General features: G+C 35.2%; 1 protein-coding gene across 1 annotated transcript; it reads left to right on the top strand.

The window, feature by feature from the left end:
• Positions 1 to 3,072: 3,072 nt before the first annotated feature.
• Positions 3,073 to 20,406, top strand: LOC120299484 (vomeronasal type-2 receptor 26-like). Its single transcript, XM_039324336.1, has 6 exons — positions 3,073 to 3,360; positions 4,043 to 4,924; positions 11,092 to 11,319; positions 13,288 to 13,533; positions 18,546 to 18,672; positions 19,505 to 20,406. The coding sequence occupies exons 1-6, from the start codon at positions 3,073 to 3,075 to the stop codon at positions 20,404 to 20,406; spliced, it is 2,673 nt and encodes an 890-aa protein (XP_039180270.1).
• Positions 20,407 to 21,665: the final 1,259 nt, after the last annotated feature.

The raw sequence follows: 21,665 nt of genomic DNA, 5'->3' as shown, positions 1-21,665 counted from the left end.
AGATCACGTGAAGTATTAATACCACTCTTCAATGCCTTGGTAAGGCCACACTTGGAATACTGCATCCAGTTTTGGTCACCACGATGTAAAAAAGATGTTGAGACTCTAGAAAGAGTACAGAGAAGAGCAACAAAGATGATTAGGGGACTGGAGGCTAAAACATATAAGGAACGGTTGCGAGAATTGGGTATGTCTAGTTTAACGAAGAGAAGGACAAGGGGGGACATGATAGCAGTATTCCAATATCTCAGGGGCTGCCATAAAGAAGAGGGAATTAAGCTATTTTCCAAAGCACCTGAAGGCAGGACAAGAAGCAACGGGTGGAAACTAATCAAGGAGAGAAGCAACCTAGAACTAAGGAGAAACTTCCTGACAGTGAGAACAATTAATCAGTGGAACAGCTTGCCTCTAGAAGCAGTAAATGCTCCAACACTGGAAGTTTTTAAGAAGAGACTGGACAGCCATTTGTCCGAAATGGTGTAGGGTTTCCTGCCCGAGCAGGGGGTTGGACTAGATGACCTCCAAGGTCCCTTCCAACTTTACTACTATTATTATTATTATTAGTGAAGGGATTTTTTTTTTTGGCATGTGGCATACATGGGAAGGGAAGTCTACAATGCTTTTTATCAGTAGTTCTGGCAGCCTAAGATTGCTAGTTCATTTTGTTAATGCATGCATGTTATCTAGGGCAGGGCTTTTCAACCAGTGGTATGGGTACCACCTGTGGTACATTGGCACCTGGCAGGTGGTACGCGACCATCCTAGAAAAGTGGTAGTGGGGGATGGGAATGAGCTGAACCAACGCAGCATCGCACAAGCCTCAGCGAGAGATGGCTGGAGCTGCAGGGCTGTCAGGGCTCAGTGGAAGCACCAGGATCAGCACCAAACCCTAGATCCTTTTCAACCTTTTCACCCATTGTACCACCTTTAGGATATGGCAATATCCGAGTACTATCAGTCGCCTAGCAAAGTGTCAAAAATTTGATGACAAAAAAAGTGACTGTTCGAAGTTACAGTGGCACTAAAAAAGTGCCCCCCGAGCCACAGCCGAGCAAGACACCTGCCTGCCCACCTGCCCGCACTCTTCCTCCTGTCCGAGGTTTTCATTGTTGTGAGCATTTCTGTTGAGGATTGGCAGCAGAGTGGGGTGGGGAGTGTAACACTAATAACACTAATCATGATTGTTAGGAGCCACACTTCAAGTGGATTGAGGACTGTTAACAGCCTTTGTACAGTTCCCATCTGCAGTTAAAGTTAGCCTAGGATTTTTATCTTAAAGTCTGAACTTTCCATCCTTTTCACACAAACACACAAGAACAAACTCCAGATAGTTCTTTAGGTCTTTAGCTAAGAATCTAGAAGGACAAGAAAATGTACAGAAAAGTTCCAGAATTAATTGGTTCCTTCTGTGTGGTGTGCCCATAACATTCTTATCAATGCTTTGGCCACAAGTAATAGGTAACATTTCTCATAGTAAATGCAGCATCACGGAACCTCTGCCTATTCTTCACAAGCAATATCAGTCAGGGAACATTAACATTGCTGGCATCATTTCTCAGCTCTACCTGTTTCATATGATGATGGACTTCAAGACAGCTCCTTCTAGCGACCTCTTTGAGGATAGTATGTACGTACTCAGTCATGGCCAGAGAGATATGTGTAAAATAAACTGATTATGAATGAGTGTTAAGAGCATTGTTTGAATGTTTATAGATGCCTAGAATAGAATGTGTCATTTGGTCTTGAGGTATCTTTGAGTAAAAAAAAACTAATTGCTGGTTATTTGTGCAATATATTCATATGTACACTGCCTTTGCATGTGCATAATAATTTTATGGCATTTACACTTTTTATATATTTGTTGCATTTATCTGCTTTATTAATCGGATGTCACCAAATGCCATTTTTTTTACTGAATGGATATTTATTTTTGTCCAACTGCTAGTCTCCCTGCTTTCCCTAAATGTCAGCATTTTTAGATTAGACCTGTAGAAGCCAGGTATTTTCTTTGGAGATACTATACCATATACTTAATTTAATTATATTACTGTACAACCAAAAGTATTCAAATGGTACTTCCTCTGTACAACACAACAGCTATATGAAGGGAGCTGAGAACCAGGTTTCCCTCCTTAGTATCATTCAATTTTGGTCACCACAGTACAAAAAAATATGTTGAGACTTTGGAAAAAGTTCAAAGAAGAGCAACTGGCCTGGAGACAAAAATATATGAAGAACAATTGCAGAAATTGGGTATGGCTAGCCTAGAGAAAAGAAGGGGGGTGACATGATAGCAGTATTCCAGTATTTGAGTGGCTGCCACAAAGAAGAGAGGGTCAATTTATTTTTTGCAAAGCAGGAGAAGGCAAGACAAGAAACAATGAATGGAAACTAATCAAGGAGAGAAGCAACCTGGAATTAAGGAGAAACATCCTAATAGTGAGAACAATTAACCAGTAGATCAGCTTTCCTTCAGAGGTTGTAGGTGCTTCATCACTGGAGGTTTTTAAGAAAAGACTGGACAGCCACCTGTCTGAGCAGGGAGTTGGACTAGAAGACCTCTAAGGTCCCTTCCAGTTCTATTCTGATTGATAGTAACATCTTTTGATGAACATCCTAACTTAATCTAGCATGGAACAGTGTTTTAGTCTTGCCCTGTAAATCTTTCCAGAGAAAAGATGGAATGATAAAGTACTTCACTACTTATCTCATTAGCAATAACCATAAAACACATGCTTCACAGCGTGCTACTTACTGTAACCTCCATGGTCAATAGTGAAGGCACCATTGACATACTAAACCCTTCCTAATACAGTCATAGAAGAAAAAGAATACTAAGCAGTGATAGGGGGGAAATTGATTCATATGACTGCTGCCAGTTCTTTCTGATAAATTGCTTTGTTTAGATTACTGACTAGTTTAAATAAGGAGTGTGAATCAGACTCATTATATATACTTAGAGAGAGAGAGTGGATCAACTCCACACATTATACTTGAAAGGAAGGCTAAAATAGTTACCATATTCTGTGTTAAATGTATTATAGCAGTTCATGTACCTCTATTTTCAGAATCATGACTAAGATTTATCAACATATCCTGGCTTTAGCATTTGCAGTTGAGGAGATCAATACTAATCCCCAGATTTTACCCAATGTTACACTGGGCTTCAGAATCTATAACAGCCAGTTCACTTCTAAAGGGATATACCATGCCTCAATGGAACTCCTTTCATCTAAAGACAGATTAATCCCTAATTACAACTGTGACATCCAGAAATATCCAGTAGCAATAATTGGAGGACCTGACACTGATGCATGTCTTCATGTGGCCATCATTCTGCACGTTTACAAGTTTCCTCAGGTAACCTATATCTATATAGGTTACATATATATGCAGTACATATACAATCTGGTTAAATATAATATTTCTTTTAGATAAGACTTGGTCCCTGGGATAAAGCAAAACAATTGAGTGAAATCAAGTGGCATATTTCTCTTTCAGCTTTATTTTGGAATCTGTGAAATGCACTTGTTAATGACCACTGATGCATCAATTGTTGCTGAATACATTCACAGAGCATATTTAAGAACTAAAGTAGCCCCTTTTCTGAATTCACAAAATAGATGGAACCAAATGTCTGGATTTATAAAGCATAGGAAGAGACAAAGGAATGTAAGCAATCTTAAGACTAACAAAGCTTGATAACTTGTGTAAAATCACTGCTTTTTTGTAAAAAAAAAAAAAAAAGGTGCCGAAACTCACACACGTCATACAACCCGCCTTGCCTACTCTACAAGGTTCCATCCCAAAAAGGTGCCGGAACTCCATTTTGGACGTTCTGTGACAAAAAAGGCCCTGTGTAAAATTATTATTAAACTCTTATAAAAAAGAGAATGTTGAAGGTATACTATTGTCAAATAATATAAAATGGAACTAAATTTTTACTTAAACACTACCAGTTTGAAAAGTATATCAATATACCTTATATAAAAAAAATCAAATCTTATTATCACCTTTCTGAATCCTTCTGTATTTTCTATAGTTGACGTATGGCTCTGCTCCAATGACACATGAGGAAAAACAGGCTGGGTTTTATCACCAAATGTTTCCAAATATGGACTATCAATATAAGGGGATTCTTCTGCTACTACAGCATTTTATGTGGACATGGATTGGAGCCTTGTGTGTGAATAATGACAATGGGGAGAAGTTTGTACAAAATGTGATTCCCATGTTTTCCAAAAGTGGAATCTGTTTTGACTTCATTGAAAGATTTCCATTAATTTCTTATTCTACTGACATTCTCACTATGGTGAAAGAAGGGATGAAAATGTACAGTATTGTGATGAACAGCACTGTCAATTCTGTGTTAATTCAAGGTGAAATTGAGATAATGATAATTTTGAGAATAGTTCCCAGTATGTCAAAATTTGAAGGGATAGTATTACAAGAAAATGCTAAAATCTGGATTATGACAGCCCAGATGGATTTCACATCTCTTCCCTTTCAGAGATGGGAAGACTTAGATTTTCTCCATGGTGCTCTATGCTTTGCAGTTCATTCAAGGGAAATTCTAGGGTTTCAGGAATTTCTTCAGATGAGAAAGCCAAACTTCAATCAAGAAGATGGCTTTATTAGGGTTTTCTGGAAGGAGGCATTTGGATGTGTGTTCTCAGGCTCCATGATGGATGAGAAACACAACTCTGTGATGGACAATCTACCAATCTGCACTGGTGAGGAGAAGCTAGAGACCCTCCCAGCATCTGTTTTTGAAATGGACATGACTAGCCACAGCTATAGCATCTACAATGCAGTCTATATTTTGGCACAGGCAATACATGCTGTTCATACAACCACCTTCAAATATAGAGCAAGAATAGGCAGACAAGGACTTATTGAATTTCTCAAACTTCACCCATGGAAGGTAACATCTCAAGGACTCTGACAAGTGTCGAGTATGTAGATTTGTCTCCATGTCATCTAGCAGCTAAATTAAATGTTTAGTTTAATATCATTTTGCTTTTGGTCATAGTGTATTTCTCTTCCTATAAAACCTTTAATAGTTTTTTTTATAAAGGGAGAGTGTAAAGAAAAAAAAAGATTTATATTCCAGAATATTTTCTACCTTTCTATTTATGTTAATATATCTCAGACACACTTGGAACACTACTGCAATCCCGCAATGCAGGAAACAGTCTGATATTTTTTATTATTATTTCTGTTTCTTTTTTATGGATTTTGGAATATTTTTAAACTTATTTTAATTATTCAATAGTGTATTTCCTAATTAGTGATTGCATTAATCCTTCCAAATATAATTGCTTTCTCCAGTGATTCTTAACAATTAGCAGATGAAAAAAATAATGTGTTTTCCAAACAAGTCATCAACAAAAAGTCCAAAAAAGCTCTAAAATATTGATGTTTATTAACATATATAACAATCAACATGCTCATCTCAACTCTTATCAGTAAGCAAATCCCATTTAAATAAAATAATCCTGATAGCTTACTGTAAACAAAATTAAAGAAAATCAAATTTACTACCACAAAATGAGACTACTTCTCCCTTAGAAAAGATTTTTTCCCATTCCAAATGCAAATATTTCAAAATAAAACCACTCCAAACAGGAATTTATCCCATTCAAATAAACATTCAATATCTTAAATCTCAACTATGACACATCCACATTTTGCAAATATAAAGTAATACCAGTATTCTGATATGAATAAATAAACTAAAATTTAGCATAACAAAGAGAAATAATTCACCTGACTTCCATACTTTCAGCAAAAAGACAATAGATAGAAAGCCGGCTTTCATACTAAAAAGTTGGGAATCCCAAAATATTTATAGAAATATCTACATTTTGTTAAATGTAAGCAAATCCAATATATCACACAGAGTGACAAAATTAGTGGACAGGCTTAGGATACAGGAGGATCTGGACAAACGTGAACACTGGGTACTATCTAACAAAATGAAATTCAATGATGAAAAAAATAAGGTGCTACATTTAGGCAAGAAAAACCAAATGTATAGGTATAGTATAGGGGGTATCTTGCTCAATAGTAGTAACTGTGAGAGGGATCTCAGAGTCCTAGTGGACAATCACTTAAATTTGAGCTAGCAGTGTGCTGCAGCTGCCAAAAAAGCCAACACAGTGCTAGGCTGCATTAGCAGAGGGATAGAATCAAGATCACACAAAGTATTAATACCACTCTACATTGCCTTGGTAAGGCCACACTTGGAATACTGCATCCAGTTTTGGTCATCATGATGTAAAAAAGATGTTGAAACTCTAGAAAGAGTACAGAGAAGAGCAACAAAAATGATTAGGGGACTGGAGGGTAAAACATATAAGGAAAGGTTGATGGAATTGGGTATATCTAGTTTAATGAAGAGAAGGACAAGGGGGGACATGATAGCAGTGTTCCAATATCTCAGGGGCTGCCACAGTGAAGAGGAAATCAAGCTATTCTCCAAAGCGCCTAAAGGCAGGACAAGAAGCAATGGATGGAAACTAATCAAGGAGAGAAGCAACCTAGAAGTAAGGAGAAACTTCCTGACAGAACAATTAACCAGTGGAACAATCTTCCTCCAGAAGCGGTGAATGCTCCAACACTGGAAGTTGTTAAGAAGAGACTGGACAGCCATTTGTCCGAAATGGTATAGGGTTACCTGCCTGAGCAGGGGGTTGGACTTGATGACCTCCAAGGTCCGTTCCAACATCATCATCATCATCATCATCATCATCATCATCATCATCATCATCATCATCATCATTATTATTATTATTATTATTATTATCATCATCATCATCATCATCATCATTATCATCATCATCATCATCAAAAACAAAACTAAACAAAACTAAAACCCAACCCTCACCTAGAATAACAACATATCTCATTTCATCTCTCAACCACTTTGTTTTCCTTTTATTTTTACACAGAAAAAAAATACCTGTAATTCATTCTGATTGTTATTGAACCTTGTTTCATAATTCTTCAACAGTTTAAATACTCTCTCTTTTTAATACAATGAAAGGAAATTATTCTTATTGTTCTTAAAGTTCATCTTTATTGCATTCTTAATTTTCAAAACCTCATCTAGTTTTCTCTTTATATCTGACTAGGTCTTATTCAGAGTCTTATTTATTTTTTTCTCAAGTAAATTTTATTGGATATCTCTAATATCTTCTGCTAGGAGCATCGTTCTTAAGAGGATACAATACAGGTAGTCCTCAACTGATAACCGAAGTTTAGCCCAAAATTTTTGTTGCTAAGTGAGACATTTGTTAAATGAGTTTACTCCATTTTTTGACATTTCTTGCCACAATTGTTAAGTTAGTAACAACATTGTTAAGTGAATCTTGTTTTCCCATTGATTTTGCATGTCAGAAGATTGCAAAAGGTGATTACATGACTCTGGGACACTGCAACTGTCATAAATATTTGAGTCAGTTGCCAAACATCCAAATTTTATTCACATGACCATAAGGGTGAAAAAAAGGCACTCTTTTTAGTGCTGTTGTAACTCTGAACTGTCACTAAATGAGCTGTTGTAAGTCAAGGACTTCCTGTATAGTTAACATAACTGAGTCAAATTCCCAATGCAGGACATGGTGCAGGTCCCCAAAGATATGTTTAAATACTATTATAAATTACTCTCATTGTTATGTTAGTATGAAATACAGTTTTCCAGTATTTTATTCTTTTAAAATAATTCAGAACCCTAATGTTTGAAATCCTATATCCCAATATTGTCTTAATCCTTAATTTATTTAAAATTTTCTATAAGCCAAACATTGTTTTGCCTATTGTTGGTTTTTTCAGTTCTCAAAGATTATAAAAATAGATCTTCATATGCTTATATTAAGGATTGAAGGCACTCCAACTTTGTTACTTTCATAAACAAGTGCTCAATAGACAATGTGATGACTGAGTTTATTAAATATTCAGTGATACATATAAGTTTTTCCAACTAGGTCCAATGTTATACCCTCCAGTACATCCTCACTTCTTCTGGTAATAACAATTGTTTTTTTTTTCAGTTCTCAAAGATTATAAAAATAGATCTTCGTATTCTTATATTAAGGACTGAAGGCACTCCAACCTTGTCATTTTAAAAATATGTAATTTTGTTGAAACAATTAATATAGCTACAGTTCTAATTTTTGAAGGTGTTTAGCAAGGGAAGTGCACAAAATCAATGTCCTTCGAAAAGGCTGTTTTTGTGGCTGAAATCTATTATGGCAAATTACCTTTTCTACTGATTCCCTCCCCTCAAGGCATTGATATTTTTTATAAATGTTTTATTAATTTTCTATTAAGTGCTCAATAGACAATGTGATGACTGAGTCTATTAAATATTCAGTGATACATATAAGTTTTTCCAACTAGGTCCAATGTTGTACCCTCCAGTACATCCTCACTTCTTCTGGTAATAACATTTTTTCTGCATTTATTGTTAGTAAACATACAATTACATATCAACATTTGTTACATTTTTCTAATAATATCAATAATATCAGTTTAGAAACTCTTTCCTAGCCCAAACATATATTAATTGCATTTTTATTCAATTTCCACTTATTAAATCCATATCCTATTTTTGCTTTATTTTCAATTTTAATTTCCCATCCATGTTCAAAGTGTCCCAATCATTTACAATTTCAAAACAAGTTGTATTTGGGCAACCAAAAGAATCCCTTATTCAAAATTCTTAACATATTCTTATTTCCCTTTTCCTACCAAAATATAATATTCTGATTACAAATCTGAGCTAATTATAAAAATGCTTCTATTTCTAACAATGTAATCTTAATCATATTCAAACCTCTAATCAATAATCCCTTATTCAAAGTTCTTAACATATTCTTATTTTCCTTTTCATACCAAGATATAATATTCTGGTTACAAATCCTAGCTATCTAGTTATAAAAATGCTTCTATTTCTAACTATTTATTCTTAACCATATTCAAACCTCAATAGTATAGTATCCCTAGTATACTAGTATACCCTCTACTAAGTCAAAGTGTCTATTTCTTTCAATCTTACTCTAGCTTTCTTTCTTTGCTAACTAACTTTCCAAGTCACTGCATTTGGATCATCAAATAATTCAATTTTGTATATGTTATTTGGAACAATTTGGTTAAAATGCTTTTGGAAGAGCTAGCCCATAGATATTCATTAAACCACCTCCCTCCTTCTCCGATACCCCACAGTTCTAATAATGACTTTATCTTCCATTCCATCAGTTCTCCTTCCTTGTCATCCAGTATGTTCTGAAACCTTGATTTATAAAATGTCTTTTCCATATCCAATATTATCATTATATTTTCTGAGTTTTCATTTATCTCTGTCTGGTCATTTATTTCCTTCTTTAGATCATCAATGTTTGTGTCAGCATTCTCTAGTGTTCTTTCTGTTTTCTGGGTTACTGGTTCCTTCTCTGTAGTTGTCTTCAGAGTGTAGATTTGAATTAGAAAATTCTTCTTTTATCTCCCTTGTGTTATTAATAACCTGCTCACAAGCTAGAATAATTGTTTTTTGTATCAATCTCAGCATGGAAAGAATTTCTTTCTGTATTTCATTTGCTTGATGATATAGCAAGTTAACATCTGGGAACAGATGTTAAAGATGTTTTACTATTTAAGGCTAAGTATGAAACATCTATTTTGTTTTGTTTTGTTTTTAAAAATAGCCTTTATAGATTTATCCAACCGATTGTCTGTTCCTGAATCTCTCCTAAGCAGATATAAGTAGAGTTCAATTTTTTTTGTCCAAAAATATATCCTTTCTTTCCAGGGAGAGAGAAGAATCTTTGAGGGTTGTTTAACAATCAAGATTTATAATCCAAAGTGTTCCCCGCCCCCCCCCAAAAAAAATCCACCATGCAATTCTGAAAGTCTGTATTTATGTTCAAAATTCAGACAGGTGAAATTTAATATGTTTATCATCTCTGCCACATAGATAAGCAGCCCCAATGTCTGTTCCTTTTCCCCCTCAACTGTAATTCTCAATAATAAAATACTTCCAAGGCCAGCCAAAATCTTATGTAGTTCTGGGTTTCAAGCCAAGCTTCTTTTAGGCATAAATAAGTTGTAGTGCCATAATTCACTACTAGATGTCATCAACACCATTTTCCAGTTTTTAGATCCAAAACATATATTGTTAAACTTTTCAAGTCTTTTTCTTTAGAAAATAAAAATAAAAAGGTCTTAAAAACACTTTTTGTGCCCACATTTTCAAACTGTAAGTATATTTTAATTCCAAATAAGTCTTATAGGTTTTGCCAGTGTCCCCAAGTATTAATTCGCCGCTTTTCTTTTCTGAAGGAGTGGGGCCGAAATTTCCTTTCCCTCTTTCATAGGGGGGGGATGCTTTGGTCAGATTTTCAGGAAAATTCTTAAAATCATGAAGAAAAGATCTGATCTCATTCAGTTTCATCCACATTGCTGTAAAGTTGCTTGATAGTGCTGGTTGAGTTCCATTGTCCATAGCTTAGGGCTGGCTATACAAATGCAGTCAGTCTTTGCTCCGCTGGAGGGCTTCCTCAAATCAAATGGGGGGCTTCCACCCCCTTGTGATCAACAAGAGTCCCCTCCTTGGTTGCCGCCTCTTTGGGGCAACTTTCAACCCTTTCCATGGTCCCCCAGCAGGATGAAACCAGATGGGAAAGACGGAGCCCCATCTTCCTGCATCTGCATCACTGCAAGAGCCCAATCAGAAGTCCAAGACATTGTTATTTTGTTGTTTCTTTGTGAAGAGTAACTGCAAGAAGCTTGAGCCATCTTTCACCCTCTTTGTCCAAACAGGCTCATACAAACTGAACTACTGTTGGATCCCTTATTTGTTACTACAAATATCAGCTCAAGTAAGTCTGTAGATTTTAAAATTTTTAACAGTATGGTAGACAATGTTTGTGTTCTTTATTAAGAGATACGTTAAATATGAAAAAGTTTTTTCCCCATATTTCTGAAGTGGAATTAAATCTTCACCATTTTGTAGACCATGATGAAATGTTTAGTTCTTCTCTTCATTTACTATTTTTGTTTTCTTACATGTGTGATTTTGTATTTTTGTAGCTCAATGAAATTGTAAGAAGGATCTCATTCAATAATACTGCAGGAGAAACAATATATTTCAACCAAAATGGAGAACTAGAGATTGGATTTGATGTCATCAATTGGGTGACATTCCCAAACAAGTCCTTTTTGAAAGTCAAAATTGGTGGAATAGGATCTGTGACTTCCCAAGAGGACATATTAGTGATACATGAAGAAGCCATCATTTGGCCAAGCAGGTTTAACCAGGTAGAGCCAAAATTCATGTTTGGATAATGTTACTTATTTTTAATTGAATAAATATGAGCTGTGGAATACTTCTAGTGATTTTTCTGTCATCTGCCTGAAGTATTAAGAGATGGTCCAGGGAAAGTAATGGTATAAGAAGGGAAGTTTAGTTGGAAATATTCCCTTCAGGTTAAATAAAGTCAGAAGTGACTTAATAGCATGATTACATGAACCTACCTTCCTTCCTTCCTTCCTTCCTTCCTTCCTTCCTTCCTTCCTTCCTTCCTTCCTTCCTTCTCTTTCTTTCTTTCTTTCTTTCTTTCTTTCTTTCTTTCTTTCTTTCTTTTCTTTTTTTCTTTCTTTCTTTTATTCTGCCCATCTCAATGCTATGGTGACTGGGAAGCTTACCAACAGTAAAAAGATAAATATACAAAAGCATTACAATTTATATAAAACTAAAACCAAGATGGTAATGAGGTGAGGTGGTTTCCTCTTCCTCCTCCTTCTCCTCCTCCTCCTCCTCCTCTACCTGTTAATCACCTCCATTGAAGATTGCCCCCTTCAGGGCTCTAAGCCAACTGAAAAATAACATGTTTTAATGCCCTTCCAGAAGGTCAAGAAGGTAAGAGTGTCTCTCATCGCTGGAGGAGACTGTTCCCCAGTTCATGGGTCACAGTAGAAAAAGCTTTTCTCCTTGACCCCACCAATTGGAATTCCTTCACAGACAAGATCCATAGCAGGCCCTTTCTGCTGGAGCAAACTGGGTGTGCTAATCCCATTGTGGCACAAGGACTCCTCAGATACCTGCACCGATGCTATAAGTTATAACCTATATAGATCCAAAAATTAGGATAACTAAATCCTTTTACACCTACCTGCTTTTCTCTGATGACTTTTAAAGTACATAATCCATATCATTAATGCAATCATATATTGCTTTACATCTCAGAAAAGGTCAGCATGTAACAGACATTGGTTCATGGAGAAACAATCTAAGTTTGGCTTAGTACCAAAAGCTGGAAGAAGTTAAAAAACCTGATAATGTTAGGTAGCTTGGTCATGAAACATCTGTAAGAAAACCACCAAGCTAAGAGAACACTAAGGACACCACAGAAGCTTTAAAAAACTTCCACAAAGAAGATAGAGAAAAGCAACCTCCATTTGGATACCAAAAAAGCCTACATGGACATTTTCTTGTATAAGCAGAAGATGAGCTTAACTCAAAGAGGTTTTTATCTTAGTTTCATTTAAAATATATGGCAAAAAGTGAAAACTTCCGGTGGCGTTTGCAGCGTTGATGGCGGCTTTTTTTTAGCCGCCCGTCTCGGGATTGTGTAAGAGCCGGCAAGACAGCGACCATCAGCTGTTTTGCGGCCAGGAACTTTCTTCCCAGGCAAAGGGAAGAAGGTGAGTTTTTTCTGGATAGAAGTCGAGCTCCTCTAGCCTCCCAGAGATTATTTTCTGGGAGACGAAGGGTGAAAGCTCCTTTGGAGTCTGGAATAACTCCGCATCTCAAGACGCCTTTGTTCTCCTGCGGAGAACGAAGCTAGATGCTGCTTCCACATCTGCTATATAAGAAAGAACTGTAAGTAAAATTTAAAGCAGATGGAGCTGTTCAGGAGGATCAGAACTGTGTTGAATTTTAACTTTAACTCAAGAAGAAATATTGTCTTCTCCAGCTATTATTTTAACGATTGGAGTGAAAGGAAAAATGTCAGAGAAATCCTGTTTCTTTGTTTGAGGACTTTCACTTTTACTTGGCAACAAAGTTTCAATAATGTAACAGACTTTGCTTACTTAGAGAGTTTTTCTTTTTCTTTTTGAGTAAGGGGGGTTGTTTTTATTACCCCTTTATTTTATCTTGTTATAAGAAGTGATTTTTTTCCTTTTTTCCTTTTTCTCATCTCTTTTTTTAAAAAAAAAATGGCTTCAAAATGTCATGGAATTTCTTCTCTTCCTAAAGCTTCAATTTCCTCTCCAGTAACACAGACTATACAGCAACCTAAGCCTAAGTCTCCTCCACCCTCTCCCCCATCTCAAGTACTTTCACTTAAAGATATACAGAATGTTGTACAGAATGTTGTACAGGATGCTATGGGGAAAACTGTACAAAAGATTAATGCTGAGACAGCGGAGCTTTTGGAGCAGAAAAATCATCAGATGAGGGAAGATATTGTGCTGGTTCTTCGTGGGCTTACAGCCCACGTAGAACATCTGGATGATAGGGTGGATGAGGTGGTTGGAAATGTTGAAAGGTTAGAAGGAAGAGTTGAAAGAGTTGAAAATAATGTGGATGCAGTACAGAATGAAATTATAATGTCACAATACAGAGATATGGAGTTTGCTTTGAGAATAAGAGGGTTGAAGGAGAATGTACAAGAAAATTTGAAAGAACAAATTGCAGCAGAATTAGCCTCTATTTTGGGATGTGATCCTGAAGAAATGCTGAGAGATATAGAGAAAATTTTTAGAATTAATTCACGGGTTGCAAAGCAGAGAAATCTACCAAGAGATGTGGTAGTTTATTTTTCCAGGAGATCACTTCATAATGAAATTATACAGGATTTTTATAAGCAAAGATTTCAAATTGCAGCTCAAGATGTTATAATTTTAAAAGAAATACCTCCAAAAATTCTCAGAAGAAGAAAAGATTTTGCTTTTTTGGCTGAGGAGCTTAAGAAATGACAGATTCAATTTAGATGGGATGTACCTGTTGGCATAGTGGTGAACTATGTTGGAACATGTTACAGACTTAAGACAATTTTAAAAGCAAGAGATTTTTACATTTCTGTTCTGAAGGCAGGTGCACCACCATCTCCAAGATCTAGAAGAAATTAAAGTAAGTTCGAAGGACAATTGGCTGCAGGAGCAATGTCACCAACAGGAGAAGAGTTGTTGGTTGAATCTATGCAACAGTGTTTGGAGATAAGAGAAGATCCAAGGGAGCAGAGAGTGACTCGTGCAGCCCATAAACACAGAGAAAAAGAACAACAAAAGGTAGATGCTGGAATTACAATACAGGCAGCTACCTCTGAGCCAGTGGGAGGAAAAAGACCGAAGATGTCATCAACTGCAGATCTAGATGCAGTGTTCCAAAGGCTTCAAGCTCCTAGAGATGGCAAAGTTCCTGACATGGAATGTTAATGGCCTGAATTCTCCACAGAAAAGAAAGAAAGTATTTTACTATTTGAAACAACATAAGAATGATGTTATATGTTTGCAAGAGACTCATATTGCTTTAAAGGATGAAAAATATTTGATTAATTCCCGGCTGGGAGTACATTTTACAGCCTCTGCTCCACAGAAAAAAGCAGGAGTAGTTATTTATGTGAAGAAAGACTTATTACCGAAGTTGATTGATTCTGATCCACAAGGAAGATATGTTATTATTGAATTATTATTAAATGGCAAGAGAAGTCTTGTCATTGGACTATATGCTCCTAATCAGCAACAAAAATATTTTTATAAATTGATACATCAGAAAATAATCCAGTTGGACTATAAATCAGTAATTATGATGGGAGATTGGAATGGTGTTTTGGATTCAAGTAAAGACAAGAAGAGTTCTTATAAATCTCTTAATCATGCAAAATTACCCAGAGGTTTGTTTGTTTGTTTTTGTTTGTTTGTTTTTGATTTGAAGGATGATTTGGAACAGAGACATTTGGTGTGAACGGAATATGGAAGAAAGAGACTTTACCTTTTTTTCAGACAGGCATCAGTCGTATTCTAGAATTGACTTTTTTTAATTACTGTTTTTTTTCTAGGGTGAAGAATGCTAAGATATTCCCCAGAATATTGTCAGACCATAGTCCTGTATGGATGGAGTTATCTACTGAAGATGGGAATTTGAATGAAAACTTATTTAGATATGAGGGGAATGTACAGAGATATAGAGATTATTTAAAGGAATTTTTTTCTTTTAAATATGCATAAGGGTACTTCAATGCCAATGGTATGGGATGCCAGTAAAGCATATATGAGAGGGGTCTTGATTCATATGAACAATGTGCATAGACGTAAACAGATGCAGAAACATAAAGAGTTGGAAGTAGAGATTAAATCTAAGGAAAAGGCTCTTACATTAAATCCATTGGACAATAATTTAAAGGCTTCTATTATCTTGCTTAAAGAGCAATTTAATATGTTAATATCTGATCAGATCGCAACTAATTTGAGGTATATGAAACATAATACATTTTGCAATGCAAATGAACCTGGTAGGTGGTTGGCTTACCAACTACGAAAGAAACAGAAATCAAGGATTATAGAGAAAATAAATTATAAAGGTAAAGAAGTTTATCAACAAAATTTGATTAAAAGAAGTTTTTTAGATTTTTATTCAAAGATATGCTAATGAAAGCATACAAGCTTCAGATATAGAAAAATACTTACAGGAATCACATTTTCTTAAACTTACTATTGAACAAAGAGATGAGATTAATGGTTTAATTACTTCTGAAGAGATTGTCTGGGCAATTAAACAATTAAAAGTTGGTATGTTATCTGAAGAAATGATAGAACCATTGAAGGAACTTTTTAATAATATTTTGTTGGCAGCAGAGGTACCTCCATCATGGAGAAGGGCTTTTATATCATTGATCCTGAAGGAGGATCAAGATTTGACTCAGCCCAAAAATTATAGGCCTATATCGCTTCTGAATACAGATTATAAGATTTTTTTCAAAAATATTGGCTAATAGATTAATGCGAGTTTTGAAGCAGTTGATTCATAGTGATCAGTCTGGATTTATAACTGGAAGATATATGAAATATAATGTTAGACAAATTGTTAATTTAATTGAGTATTTAGATAAGAACAATCAAATCCCTGCAGCTTTGATTTTTTTAGATGCTGAAAAAGCTTTTGATCAATTAGATTGGCAATTTTTATTTAGAGTAGTAGAGGAAATGAATTTTGGGGATAAATTTTTATCTGCCCTTAAGGCTATATATCAACAACTATCTGCACAAATCATAGTTAATGGGGAATTAACAGAAGCATTTAAAATTGAAAAGGGTACAAGACAGGGATGTCCTTTATCACCATTGTTATTTGTTTTAACAATAGAGATTTTACTTATTAAAATTCGGGAGTCACCTTGTATAAAGAGAATAAAAATACATAAGAATGATTATAGGTTGAGAGCCTTTGCTGATGATTTGGTTGTGACATTATCTCAGCCGACAAATTCGGTTAGGGATTTGGTTGAAATTTTAATTCAGTATGGGAAGGTTTCTAGTTTTAAGGTAAATAATAATAAGACTAAAATATTAGTGAAAAATATGTCTATGAAGGAAAAGGATATTATGGTTAAATTAACAGGTTTTGAAATAGTGAGAAAGGTTAAATATTTAGGAGTACATATAACAGCTTCTAATGTTAAATTGTATAAAAATAATTATGGGACATTATGGGCAAAAGCGCAAAAGGACTTAAATGATTGGAAAAAAAAAATACAATTATCTTTGTTGGGGAGTTATAATGAATATACTTCCAAAGTTTTCTTTTATTTCAGCTGATATCTATTTTGAAAAAAGATGCTAATTTGGAGGAATGGCAGAAGGGGATTAACAAATTTATTTGGGGAGGGAAAAAGCCGAGAGTTAAATTCAAAATTATGCAGGATACACAGGAAAGAGGAGGACTAAAGGTGCCTAATTTAAAATTGTATTATGATGCGGTGGCTTTAACACTGATTAGTGATTGGCTCAACTTAACAAATAAAAACATTCTTTCTCTTGAGGGATGGGATTTGTTATATGGATGGCATGCATATTTAATTTATGATAAAAAAGTTGATCAGGTTTTTAAAACCCATATTTTGAGAAGTGCCTTGTTGCGTGTCTGGAAGAAATATTATTATAGGTTAAATTATAAAATCCCAATTTGGGGGATTCCTGGACATGTGATAGAGGGAGTATCTAGGGGAGTAAATTTGGATAAGATTTCTTACAAGGAATTACTTAGTTTGGTTGGGCAGCATTGGCAATTAAAGCCCTTAACTGAGTTGAAGCAAGAAAATATTGTATATTCTTGGTTTTATTATAATCAATTGTTAGTGAGGTGGAGTATAAATTAAAAGGTTGGTATCACTTTAGAGGATATGAATTTGGTAAAACAGATTAAAGATCAAAGTCGAGCTCATATAAAAAGAATGTATAGTGCCTTAATAGAATTGGACTCTGAAACAGAGTTAGTTAAAGATTGTATGGTTAAATGGGCTCAAAATATTCAAGATCCAATTTTATTGGATACATGGGAGACAATTTGGGTTAGAAATGTAAAATTTACTCAAGCACAAAATTTAAGAGAAAAATTTTATAAAATGTTTTATAGATGGCATTTGGATCCCCAAAAGTTGTCTCGCATGTATCCGAATTTACAGCCCAAATGTTGGAGATGTGGAAATTTAGATGCAACTTATTTTCACATCTGGTGGACCTGTAGAGATATTAAAGCCTTTTGGATTAAGATTTGGTGAAATATTCAAAACATTTTTAAGAGAAAGATAAAGTTTACTCCGCAATTATTTTTGTTGGATATTATTGTAGATTTTGATGTTAAAGAAATTAATTTGATGTTGAATCTTATAACAGCTGCAAGATTATTGGTGGGGCAATATTGGAAGAAAAACTCACAGCCTACTTTGGAAGAATGGATACTTAAGGTGTCTAATTTAGCAGAAATGGCAAAAATCTCTGCCTATTTGAAGGACCATTCACAAGAAAGATACACTATGGTTTGGAGAAGATGGATTGATTATATTCAAAAGAAATATGAAACTGAAAAATATTACCTTGCTTTTGAGTAGATTTTAGATAATTAATAATAGTTTTAATTATATTATTATTTTTGACTTAATTTGTTAATATTTGTTTTGAGAAGGAGTTAAAGTGTGTTTTGGTTTGATTGATAGTGTAGTTGGTTTATGTTAGTTAGATTATGTTTGTTTATTTGTTACCCTGTAATCAGCTCTGGGAAGTGGGGAAGGGGGGAAGGGGTGAGGGGGTGGGGGGTTTATATTGTAATAAATTTTTTAAAACCTTTAATAAAAAAAAATGGCAAAAAGTCTGAGTGGTTGCTCTCCAAATCCCATACTATTTTCCTCCTCTTGCCTCTTTTCATTGACATCACTCACAACACTTCCAACCAAACATGATACATTGTGAAGCTTTGTGGACAATAACTATTACTAAGCAATTATTGAAAAAAATAAAGCATTTTTTCATTTCTTTATGTATAGGTCCAGCCGCTTTCTCTGTGTAATAACTATTGCTCTTTGGGTTATGCTAAGACCAAAATAGAAGGGAAACCATTTTGTTGTTATGACTGTCTTCACTGTCCTGAAGGGAAGATTTCCAATCTCATAGGTGAGTGTTGAAAAAGGAGTCATGCATATGTTTTGTAGATATTCCTTTCTAGGAGTACATTCTTTTTTACACTTGATAGCTGAGTATAATGGTATGATTTGTTATGACTATAGATCTCAAAACTGATTTCTCACATTATGAAAAGATTTCTTTTCTTTTTTTCTGGGCAGCTTACATAATGACAAAGATAGGATGCTGAGATATTTGAGATTCTGGCGGTACAGAGACTAAAACTCTAAGAACTGCTTCAGAATACACATGAGCACCAACATAACGCATACCTGAAAAAAAGCTGTCATGACATCCCAGGAAATCAGAGTGATGCAGAAAGGAGATACATTTGTGTTTCTCCACACCCAAAGACACTTGGGAACATCAAATCCTATGCTCTGCACAGATCTGTTTTACATTTCTAAATTGAGTTACTAAAGTGATTGATGGTTAAAAATAATACAGTTAGAGCTATATAAAACTACTGTCTCTTCACCACAACAGAATCACTTTTCTTTTTTTAAAAAAGAGATGGCCTTTCAGATTTTTTTTTTTAATGGAAACAGAAAAAGGATAAAATGTCAGGCTCCATAAAGCAAAATACATCTCCAAAGATCATAGTTTTTCAAGCCTGAAAAATACTTGTTTAATCAATCAGTGAACAAATTAGCCCAGAGTTCTCACTCAAGGCACAAATGGCCAGACACAAATTATTATATTTTGGACACAATTCTGCAAAAGCCTAACTTTCTGATGAAGGGTCTAATGATGGAAATGGAAGAAGTGTCATGTGTTTAATTTCAGTGCAACCATCTTTCTAACCTGAGTGGTTTTTTCCTAGATATGGATGACTGTTTTACATGTCCAGAAGATCAGTATCCAAACAAGGATCAGAATTCATGTCTTCCAAAAAGGCTAACCTTCCTAACATATGAAGAATCACTGGGGACCATCTTAGCCATTTGTTCTCTTTTGTCTTCTTTTATCGTATTGTTGGTTCTGGGTGTCTTCATTAAGTACCAGGATACTCCCATTGTCAGGGCCAACAACCGAAACCTCACCTACATCCTTCTCATTTCCCTTCTGCTTTCATTCCTGTGTGCTTTACTGTTCATTGGCAAACCTCATAAAGTAACATGTCTCCTCCGACAAAGTAGTTTTGGTATAATATTTAGTGTAGCTGTATCATGTATGCTAGCAAAAACTACCATTGTGATTTTAGCTTTCATGGCCACCAAACCAAACTCTATAGTGAGGAAATGGGTAGGGAAAAGATTGGGCATTTCCATTGTATTTTTCTGCTCCTTCATTCAAATAATTCTTTGTACTGTTTGGCTGTTCACCTTTCCTCCATTTCCTGATTTCAACGTTCACCTAATGGAAAAAGAAATTATTCTGGAATGTAATGAAGGCTCTTTTATCATGTTCTACTGTGTCCTGGGCTTTATGGGCCTCCTTGCTCTTGTCAGCTTTACATTAGCTTTCTTTGCCAGGAAATTACCGGACACTTTTAACGAAGCCAAATTTATCGCCTTTAGCATGTTGATTTTTTGCAGTGTTTGGCTCTCCTTTGTTCCTAGTTATCTGACCACCAGGGGCAAATATATGGTAACTGTGGAGATCTTCTCCATTATAACATCCAGTGGTGGCCTCCTCATATGCATCTTTTTCCCTAAATGCTATATCATGATACTGAGGCCTGAACTGAATAACAAGCAGCCACTAAAACAAAGAAAAAACTGAAAGATGTAGAATTGCATTGCCTTCTTTTAATTTAGTCATGGAAAAGTAGTAAGACCCCATACTCGAGACCTATAAGTCTTCCCCATCTACCAGTTGCAATTGCTGCCATTACATCTATAATTTTCCTTTTTATTTTAGGATTGGAAAGCTGGTTCCATTTTTAATGTTTTATAATATGTCCCACCCATATTTGTACAGATGGTTGGTATAAAATAATGCTAAATAAAAAATAAATGAATAAATAAATGAATGAATGAATAAATAAATCTTAAAAGAGAATCAAGTCTGTGATTTTCTTGCAAAAGACAAACTCTTGAATGATGAGAAATGCAATATAAGGTCCTCCATTGTTGTGCTCATAGCACATGGTGGTGCAAGAGCAAAGGTCTGCTTCCCGTGGCTGGTTTCGTCCTGCCCGGGCGACCCTAGATGGGTCTGAAGTTGCCCCGAAGAGGTGACTGTGAAGGAAGGGTGTTCCATTGATCACAAAGCGATGGAGGTCACTTTGTTTGATCTGGGGAAAGCCCTCCAACCTGACAGGAATATTCCTCAGACAGGAAGGTGGTGCAGAGAGTGATGAGGATGGCTGAAAAAATTACTGGCAGTTCTCTCCCTTCCTTCAAGGAGCTAGCACATAAGTGTTGCTTGAGTAGGGTCCATAAGATTGTCTGGGACAATACACATCCTGTTCATGACCAGTTTTCCTTGTTACCTTCTGGAAGGAGGCTTCGTGATATCTGAAGCAGAACATCCAGATTCAGTCACAGTTTTGTTCCATACATTATTAACCTTGTGAACTCTAAAGCTTCCTCTTTCTCTTATATATTCAAGATGGACAATGGTTAATATTTATATGTTACATTTATGTAAGGGTGTAGGTCTATACATATGTTGTATATAGTATGTTTAAATGAGTAAATGAGAGCAAGTAACTAAATTTCATTTTTAATGTGTGCCATTGTGCCCACAGTAAAAAGGTATCTATCTATCTTTCTATCTATCTATCTATCTATCTATCTATCTATCTATCTATCTATCTATCTATCTATCTATCTAAAAACAAATCTTGTAACATCAGTTTGTAACATTATGGGAGAAGCATGAATAAAGCAGTTTGCTAGGACCAAATGATTAAATGATTGAAAGGATTTATTTACTGTGGACTTCACGAGGACTGTCCCTTCTTTCATGCCTGCATTTTCTTTTCTTTTTTCCCCATTGTTATTGTCATTGGGGTTTTTTTTAAGACTTGCTATCAC

The sequence above is a fragment of the Crotalus tigris genome, unplaced genomic scaffold, assembly GCF_016545835.1.
Source record: "Crotalus tigris isolate CLP2741 ecotype Arizona unplaced genomic scaffold, ASM1654583v1 scf7180000024297.1652928, whole genome shotgun sequence".
In the NCBI taxonomy this organism is placed as follows: domain Eukaryota; kingdom Metazoa; phylum Chordata; class Lepidosauria; order Squamata; family Viperidae; genus Crotalus; species Crotalus tigris.
Note: the sequence above shows the minus strand (reverse complement) of the source record. Positions and strands in the feature narration are given on the sequence as shown.

Bases quoted from the DNA above. Each gene is read 5' to 3' on its own strand.
- LOC120299484 (XM_039324336.1), top strand. From the start codon at position 3,073: ATGACTAAGATTTATCAACATATCCTGGCTTTAGCATTTGCAGTTGAG. The intron at 3,361-4,042 runs GTAACCTATATC...TATTTTCTATAG, and splicing joins ACGTTTACAAGTTTCCTCAG to TTGACGTATGGCTCTGCTCC. The intron at 18,673-19,504 runs GTGAGTGTTGAA...GTTTTTTCCTAG, and splicing joins GAAGATTTCCAATCTCATAG to ATATGGATGACTGTTTTACA.